The sequence below is a fragment of the Nycticebus coucang genome, chromosome 12, assembly GCF_027406575.1.
Source record: "Nycticebus coucang isolate mNycCou1 chromosome 12, mNycCou1.pri, whole genome shotgun sequence".
Classification (NCBI taxonomy): Eukaryota; Metazoa; Chordata; class Mammalia; order Primates; family Lorisidae; genus Nycticebus; species Nycticebus coucang.
In genome coordinates, this window is record NC_069791.1 from 17,197,143 (window position 1) to 17,206,533 (window position 9,391).

The following is a 9,391-nucleotide window of genomic DNA, read 5'->3' on the forward strand; positions in this document are numbered from 1 at the left end:
AGAAAACTGAGGCACAGAGAGCCTAAGTAAGTAGCCCAAGATCACACAGCTACTAAAAAGTAGAGCTAGGATTTGAACCCAAACAGTCCAGCCCCAGGGTTCATGTTCTTTACCACTACAGAAGAGTTACTACCTCTCTGATTTTCCTTTCACAACTGTTCCCCATCCTATTTCCTGTAGTTCTCCTTAATGTCTTTCTTTTCCCTCTACCTGGACAGTAGCTGAAACCCAAGGAAAATCCCATAACAGTGTTAGCTTCCTGAAGAGCCCACCCAGCTTCACCTAAGGGATTTAGGGGAATCCCTTAGTTCAGTCACCCTTCCCCTGCACTGGAGCTGCTGCCATGGTTGCCAGGAATCATTGCTAAGTCTCCCATTTTCCCCAACAAATCCCAGGCATCTGGACTCTAACCCTAACATGGACCTTTAGCGAGAACCCGGATATCCTTGATGACTATTTGGAAAGCTATCACTGTTACAAGATTTTCCCTCAAAGGAGACTTAAGGCTCTCCTTTAGGAGACCATCATCAACTCTACTTAGGGAAGGTTGGACTATGTTTAGATTTTGTTGAGCTGGCAATATCTTTGAACCTACAAATCCCTTGCTTTTCTTCCAAGTTGAGAATGAATTAGAGGGCAGGGGGCAGAAGGGAGAACAGCAAGATGATGGTCACCCGGTCAGCCCCACTTCCTGGGCTGAAACCATGTGCACCAAAACTGTAGCTAGCAGGAAACACTATAACGACTACTAGACTGTGGGTACCATCTCACCAGTGCCTTGCAGGTATGATTCAATTTCCCATCTAAGCCAGGAGCAATTTCAGAGTAATACCTTGCCCCTACCGCCACTGTGCCTAACCCCTAGCCATATCATACTGGTTCCTTCGATCCAGGCTTGCTGATGGAACATCAGGGAAAAGCATCAAGGCCCTTGTCAGAACTCAAATTTTAGTGCTGCATCAAGGCTGTAGAGAAACCCCTGCTTCTGCATTCACCTCTTCAAAGCCCTCACAGGCGCATTCCCAAAGTTGGGGGAGGGAGGCTTCTGAGTTATTAGAATTAGGGTATGTTTATGTATGTGGGGGTGGATACATGGTGGAAAGTACAGATGTCTCCTTATGTCACATTCCCTCATGAAGGAGGATTTGTGTAGGAAGGCGGCAAGGACTTTAAAAAGCCTTAGGTCTAGTGGGATCCAGAGTGGAAGGCAGCACCTTCATGCGAATAGTCACATTGCAACTGGTAGGTGCATGGAATCAAGAGGGGTAAAGTGGATGGGTCAAGTGATATTTGGGTTCTTTCTAAAGGTTGGTGTTAGGGTTAGGGTCAGGATGCCAGGGTTTTGTTGGGCTGTTTCTCAGTAAGTCAGTCTCTGCTCCTTATCAACCCTTATGGCCCTCATCCCCTTAAAAGGGAGTCTGTACCCAAAAGGCTCCATGTATTATAGTGGAAAACAAATTGGGATTTCTTGCTTCTCCCATTTTTCCCTAAAATTCAACCAGTCTCAGAGTTTGAGAATGGAGGTGAGAGAAAGACAAGGGATAACAATTGGGAGCCTCATAGGCTTTTATTTTTACCTATTACCCTCAGAAGAGCCAAATTATTTCTTCTTCTTGAGGAACCGTTGCCATACAAACTCTCTTTTCCCACTCCCTGCACCCCTCCCCTCCACTGGAGCTGCTGCCATGGTTGCCAGGCATGGTTGCTAAGTCTGCATGGAAGGGTTGGCGTGGGCTGTGCTGCCACTAACATTACCATGGTGAATCAGGGGACACCTGGTGTAGGCTTAGAGGGAGGGTTCATGCAGATAAGTGACAATCCCCAGGACAGGATGTGGTCCAAAGGTGAGCATCTTGAGCACCACTTCAGGTGGGGGCTGTGTGAACTAGGCATTGTGGTAGGGGGTGGGGAAGCTCTACACTGAAAAGTAGAGGCTACTTTTATCATTTCAGTTGCTAGGGGATTAGTTTTGCCAAGGGAGCACACCATTCCCCCATGTCCCTCTGTAAGGGTGAAGTGCATAAGCACTCTGTTCTATCCTCCGTAGCTGGGCAGAACTGTGTAGGCACAGAACAATGTGACCCCAAAATCCTGGCTTGTGGACTGGGGAGAGAGCCTGCTGCCAGGGGAAGGTTTGCTAGGTGTCCAAGGACAAACATCTAGAAAGAGAGTGGTGGGGCAGCTTGGGTGGCCAAGACAGATTCCTGGGTCCTGTTGTACCAGCAGTCCTGGGCTGCAGCACTGAGAAGGTGAGGACTTAAAGGTGTAGGGGTCACCTTTTTGAGCTTAGGGAAGGCAGCTTTCCCTGAATCACACAAAAGCTTCAGTGAAAGCCACCGCCTCCTCTCCGCTGCATGGGAGCTGGTTACTCATCTCTGTACCCAAACGCTACTGCCGCTAAAAATAGCCCCCCCCCCCGCCCCATGGGCCAGCCCCTCCTGCACCCCAACCCCATGGAAACCAGCAGAGTGGCAGGCAGAGACCTTGAGTTCTATTCTCACCACTCCCTGAGAAAACCGAAATCTGAAGCAGGAAGTCAGGCAGAACCTTGCTGGTCTGGGGACCTGGCAAGCTGGAAAATAAAGGGTTAAAATGGCAGGAAGGTTGAAGAAAGGGTGGGGGCACTGTCATTTTTACCTAGAATCTTAAGTCCCTCCCTCTCCCACTCCTACAGTCCCATCAGGCTTGGGGGACAACAGCCATGGGAAGGGGCGTCCAATCCCGGGCCCCAGGGGGCGGCGGTGCACATGGGGGAGGTAGCAACGCGGAGCCGTCTGCGCCGTGTCACATGCGCGCGCACACACACAGACAAGCACACACGTGTGCCTGGGTATATATAGTTCCCAGTTCCTGGGCCCGCCGCTCTGCAGTGGGCGCCGGCTCCCTGGGCTGGGAGGGGGCTGCTGGGGCGGGTGGGAGGGTGGGGGGCCGGGTGGGGTGGGGCAGGATGCTGGATGGCCAGCTATTTTCCAAGGGGCCCAACAGCCCCCAGGAGCTCCAGGATGAGGAGTCCGGCAGATGCCTCTGGGTGCAGAAGTCCAAGCTGTTGGTGATAGAAGTGAAGACTATCTCCTGTCATTATAGTCGCTGCGCCCCTTCTCGTCAGCCCATGGACTTCCAGGCCAACCACTGGGCTCGCAGGTCCCAGAGCCTCACGTGAGTGAAGGCGGGGTGAGGGGAAGAGAGTGGTGGGGCGGGGTGTGGGGTCTGGACCTCCAGGCGCCAGCTTGCACTGCTGGTCCCCCTTCTCTTTCCCACGCCTCCCTCTCCCACCGCCTCCCGAGGGCTGGGGCCTACTCTTCCCATGTTGTTTGGGGGATAGGGGTGGGCGTGAGAAAGGGCAGGAGGTGAGATGGGGCAGGCGCTCTTAAAGTGTGCATGGAGAGATGGCGAAGAGTCCCGCTTCGACTTCAGTCCTAACATATACGCACGTGCACACGCGTGCACACTCACACGCACCCCTTCACATGGCTGCCCCAAGTGGTCTCCAGTGCTCCCAGCTCCCCGGACCTCGGCTCCCTTTCCCCACAAACTGCTCACCTGGGTTCCTGCTCATTGTCCCAGGTGTGGGCCCCGCCCGGGATCCCCTGAAGTGCCGCCCCGCCGGCCCTGGCCCTCCAGGGTGCTGCAGGAGGCGACCAACTGGCGGGCGGGGTCCCTGGCCGAGGTCCGAGCCCGGGAGCAAGAGAAAAGGAAGGCGGCGTCGCAGGAGCGGGAGGCCAAGGAGACCGAGCGAAAAAGGCGTAAGGCTGGTGGGGCCCGACGGAGCCCCCCGGGTCGGCCCCGCCTAGAGCCCCGCAACGCGGCTCGGGCGGCCCAGCCTGCAAGGCTTCTAGCTCTCTCACAGCCAGAGCGCTTGGGGCCAGTGGGGCGACCGCCCCGTCCACCTGCGCAGCCGCACAGCGACCCAGGGTCAGCGTGGGCGGGGCCCTGGGGAGGTCGGAGGCCCGGACCCCCCAGCTACGAGGCTCACCTGCTGCTAAGAGGTTCTGCTGGGACCGCCCCACGACGCCGCTGGGACCGGCCGCCACCCTATGTGGCTCCACCTTCTTACGAAGGCCCCCACAGGACCTTAGGGACTAAGAGAGGCCCAGCGCTCTCCCAGGCACCCACTTCATCAGCCCCAGCTCCAACCCCAGCCAGGACAGAGGGAGGGCGCACAAAGAAGAGGTTGGATCCTCGAATCTATCGGGATGTCCTCGGGGCCTGGGGTCTCCGACAGGGGCAAGGTCTCTTGGGGGGATCCCCGGGCTGTGGAGCGGCCATAGCAAGGCCAGATTTTGGCAAGGGGGCAGCGGAGAAAAGTGTGGGGCTCACTGCTGCTGGCCTGAATAGTGGTAGCTACAGCCATTCCCAAGCCAAAGCTACGGGGCGCCCAAGCACGGAGACAGCTCCTTCAGAGTATGCAACTGCGACTCCCAGCCCCCCACGTCCCGCGCCTAGGGCCAGGCACCACTTCAAAGGCTCGAGGGAAGGGAAAGAAGGAAGAGAACCGATCTGGTTCCCCAAATGCTGGATTCCCTCCCCAAAGGGCTCCCCTAAAAGGCAGCCGGCCAGGCACAGCCAGACACTCCCCAGACCTTGGGCTCCAGGAGGCACAGGATGGAGGGAGTCCCTGGGTCATAGAGAGGGGGTAGGACCCGAGACCCTGGAGGGTTGGAAGACGACCCGCCGCGCCCACACCTTGCCGCGTAGCTCCCGAAGGCCGGCTTGTGGAGAAGGCGTCTTTGTCATTGACGCCACGTGCGTGGTGATACGATCCCAGTATGTTCCGACCCCTCAAACCCAGCAGGTGCAACTTCTGCCCTCTGGAGTGCCGCGTGTTGTGGGAGATGCCCCCAGCCAACCGAAGGCGGTTAAGGAGGAGGGCGAGGGGGCCACAGTCCTCCCCCCACCTTGCCAAAAGCTGCTGTTGAGCAGTCGCCTTTTACACCAGCCCGGTCGGGGGCGCGGGTGCGAGGCTGAGGGCGGGAAACTGGGGGACACCTTACTGGAGGAGCGCGCCTCCCGTATCTTGGGGCTCCCGGTGGGTGAAGTAAATCTGCGGGACGCCCCCACGCAGCCAGGTACTCCAGAGCACCGAGCCCTAGGCCTGGCAGCTTTGGGTGGCGTGGGCAGAGCAGAGGGTTCGGAAGTGGCGGCGGTCCAGTGGTGCGCTGGCCGGGGCTGGGCGCGGAATCCAGGGCCCTATGCTGGGGCCCTGCGGGAAGCCGTGTCCCGCATCCGCCGCCACACCGCCCCGGACTCTGACACGGACGAAGCTGAGGAGCTCAGCGTCCATAGTAGCTCCTATGAAGGAAGCGACACAGAAGCCCCAGGCGCCTCCTGGCGGAATGAGAGGACCCTTCCCGGGGTTGGGAACAGCCAGGAAGGTGGTAAGACAGCTGAGCTGAGCGACGGTATCCAGATTTTAGATGTCATCAGCCAAACAGAGGAGGCCCTCTTCAGGGCGAGGGACACCAAGGGGACCCCACAGGAAAATAGGGAAAGGGAATGAAAGGCCCCTTTTTGTATTTGTGTGCCCCAACGCATTCATCCGTGGGCTCACTGGTGCCAGTTCTTCCCCACAGATTTCCTTTGCTTCTCTTTTCCTTGTATCACTAACCATTCCCCTTCCCATACTTGAAGTAAGAAAGGAAAGGGCCAGACACGGTGGCTCACGCCTGTAATCCCAGTACTTTGGGAGGCTGTGGCATTGGAGACCAGTCTGGTCAATGAGGCCAGATCCCTGTCTCTACAAAAAAAAAAAAAAAAAGCCAGACCTGATGGTATGTGCCTGTTAGTTCTGGCTACTTGGAAGGCTGAGGCGGGAGGATCACTTGAGCTCAGGAGTTCAAAGTTACAGTGAACTATGATTGTACCACTGTACTCCAGCCTTGGCAACAGGGTGAGACCCTGTCTCTAAAAAAAGAAGAAGAAGAAGGAAATGGTGCATGTGCCCATTGGTAATTTTGTTTCAGGAGAGATGAGGGTGAGCAATAGATTTAACGCCTGCCACACAGGCATTAAAGTGACATCTTCAGCAAGGCTGGAGCTGAGCAGAGAGACCTAACCAGGATCAGGCAGGAGGGCAGGGATAGTGGCAGTCATAGGAGGGGCAATGTAGGGCAGGAGGGAGAAAGTGAGAGAGAAGCTCTGGATCAAGTGACAGAGGAGTTTGTAGGAGTAGAGAAATGGGTCCAGAAACAACCAGCCAAACAGGAGGAGGGCTCATCTTGGTGTTAGTCTTGAATTTCAACCCCAATTCTGCCACTAATTTGCTGGTTGACCTTACAGTAGTCACTTTCTCTCTCTAGGCCTTCTAGTATGTAAAATGGTGGAGTTCTAAAGTCTGTCCTTCCATCCCTGACATTTTGGGATTTGGGGGGAGGCCTCTATCTCTTCCTCCCCTCAACAAGCCAAGAGAGAGAGTTGGAAATAAGTGAACAGACTCTTGAGTGCTTCTGGGTGGCCTCCTTGTCATCTGTAGTCATTTGTCATCTGTAGTTTTCAATTCAGGAGGACTGTGCAGGGTTTTCAGGAGAGTTGAGTAAGTGGGCAAGATGCTCCTATCCTAGTCTCCCTGGTTTAGGTGAGGGCTCCCCAAGGCAGGGCGAGATAGTGGCCCTGTCACTTACCCTGGCCTGTGGTGGTCTGAGCTGGGGAGGGAAGGCAGCCAGTGAATCAGCTTAGAACCTCTTTAGGCCTTCACCTTTTCCTCCTCCCCAATGTTTCTCAGTAATGTCCTCAGGGGTTACCACAATTTCCCTCCCGGTGGTATTGCCCACCTCAAAGAACCCTGAGAATTTCAATCCCATCTCTGCCTCTTACAGAAAGCCGACTAGGCAAGGTAGGAGGCTGGTACCAAGAAGCCTGTAGGTGTAGGCTGTAATAATTGCTGTAACCACTAAGGGGCGCGCGCAGGTCGCAGATTTCCCCAGTTGCTAGTCCTACTATCCCAGCACTGCCAGTTAACACGATCCCCTAAATTACCCAGCGCGCTCGCCAGTTCCCCACCTTGCCACCTCCAGACTGCGAAGCCGGGAGCAGGCCTCCGGCCTCCCAGACCTCTGGAAAGGGCCGAGCCCCTCTTTGTACTCATTCACGCCAGCCAACCGACTTGGGACCCCGACACTGAAGTCTTTTTTTTCTCTCTGATCCTGGACACTTCTGTTTCTGCCATTTACTAGCCATGTGAACTTGGCCAAATCACTTCACCTCCCTGAGCCTCAGTTTCCTCATCTGTCAAATGGGGGGTTATAAACACCTACCTCGCAGGGTTGTTGTGAGGACTTAATGCGATAATGTATGTAAAGCGCCTTGCACAGTGCCTGGCACACAGTAGACGCTCAATAAATCTAAACTTCCCTTTATCCAACCTTGGGATTGTCTTCCTTTCACTGACCCTTTCTCCATAGTGTCCCTCCCCCAGGACACCTCTGCTCTTTCCCCGTGGTGTGAGGAGGAGGGGGGACTCATTTCTCCTGTCCCATCCCTGTCTCCCCCAGCCAGGACTCTCCCTTCTTTGCCCCCCACCTTACCCACACTGGCTCTTCCCACTGCCCCATCTCACTACCCCCACCCCCCATTCCGGGCAAAGGCTGAGTCAGCCGGGGTAAATTTAGCTGCTGCCTGGGCAAGGTCAGGGGCTTTGGCCAGACTCAATGGAGTCCGGGCCTGGCCTCCTGGCCTCTCCTCTGCTCCCACTCCCACCGAGTGCCTCCAGCTCCAACTCCTGCTCCGCGTTCAGGTCCCCAACCAGCTCTCAAACCACTTACCAGTTTAGTCTCCAATTATCTCAACCTACTCCCCACTGGCAGGAGACTGAGCAGGACTCGGGCAGGGCTGCCTCAGATGACAGATGCTGAGCCGGGCTAGCTGGTCTTGGTTCAGGAGGAGAGGATCTTCTCTTTTAGTTTCTGAACCTGAGGGGAGAGCATTGGTCAGATCTCCCTGAGAAAGTCCATCCCAGAACCTACCTGGAACCCACACTGCCAGGTTCAAGTTAACTCTTGCTGGAGAAGGTAAAGGAAGTGGGGGCACCTTGGGCAGAGGTTAAAGGTTCCTGAGGTCTGTATCCCTTCCACTACAATTCAAATTACCTACCATCAATTCTAATTGCTGAATGTTTACTGAGCACCTGCTGGAAACAGAAGCACTGTACTGGTCTCTAGGAGAGAGATGAGGAAGGCCAGCTCGACAATGGGATGAAGAGGAAAATACAGAAATGATAGTATGGAACAGTGAGTGTTAAATACTATAAGGAGTTGAACAAGGAGACTGTGTGGATTTTAGGTGATCAGAGAAGGCTCCATGGAGAAGGGGGCATCTAACATAGAATTTTGTGAAAGTGCATTTCAAATAGAGGGAACAGCAAAAGTAGAGGCATGGATGCTGGAACAGGGTATGTTTAAGAAACTACCCAATTGTCTGCTTTGACTGTGGTTGAGAGTACATTTGGGGATTTGTGGAAGGTAAGGCAGGAGTGAAAACTGAGGCCAGATTGGGGTGAACTTGGTTGAACTGAGGAGTGTGTGCCTCAGACCTCCAGGCTTAAGAAGAGGATGGACTTCAGGCAAAGAAAAAAGCTGAGGAAGGTTAGGGCAGTGGTGATAGGATTTGCCTGGATTTGCTATAGCCCAGGGGCTCCAGGCCTCTGGGACTGATAGAAGAGGAATAGCGGAGGGACTAGCCCTGTGTGGGTGGACTCTACCATGCTGCTTGACCCCCTTTGAGGATGAATGCACAGTTTCTAAGAGCTTACCACACTGCTACCATTGTCAGAGAACTGAGGTAATGTGTTTAGAACATGGACTCTGAGGCCTGGCAGCCTGTGTTTGAATTTTGCATCTACCTCATACTAGCTGTGTGACCCTGGGCAAGTTACTCAATCTCTCTGTGCCTTAGTGTCCTTGGTGTCCTTATAAAATGAGATTATTAAAAGCATTTCTCAGCCAGGCACAGGGGTTCACACATATAATCCTAGCACTCTGGGAGGCCAAGGCAGGAAGATTGGTTGAGGTAAGGAGTTGGAAGACTGGTTGAGATCAGGAGTTCAAGACCAGCCTGAGCAAGACCCCATCTCTACAAAAAAAAAAAAAAATTAGCTAAGAGTTTTGGCACATTCCTTAGTCCTAGCTACTTAGTAGGCTGAGGGAGGAAGATCTCTCAAGCCCCAGAGTTTGAGGTTGCTGTGAACAATGATGATGCCCTTGCACTCTACCCAGAGCAACAGAGCAAGTCTCTATCTCAGGAAAAAGAAAAAGTTCTCTCTTAGGGTTGTTGGGAGGATTAAATGATTCAATATGTAGAGCCCTTAGAACAATGCCTGCTGGGTACATGGTAAGTGATACGTGTTAGCTCTGGTTATTAGTATTACTGTTTCTAGGGCTGTTTCATTAGTGTTGGGGTA

The 9,391-nt window shown here is 54.2% G+C and overlaps 1 protein-coding gene across 1 annotated transcript; it reads left to right on the forward strand.

Moving 5' to 3' along the window:
- Positions 1-749: 749 nt before the first annotated feature.
- Positions 750-7,352, forward strand: DDN (dendrin). The gene is made up of 2 exons (XM_053554091.1): positions 750-3,156; positions 3,565-7,352. The coding sequence occupies exons 1-2, from the start codon at positions 2,702-2,704 to the stop codon at positions 5,495-5,497; spliced, it is 2,388 nt and encodes a 795-aa protein (XP_053410066.1). The 5' UTR covers positions 750-2,701; the 3' UTR covers positions 5,498-7,352.
- Positions 7,353-9,391: the final 2,039 nt, after the last annotated feature.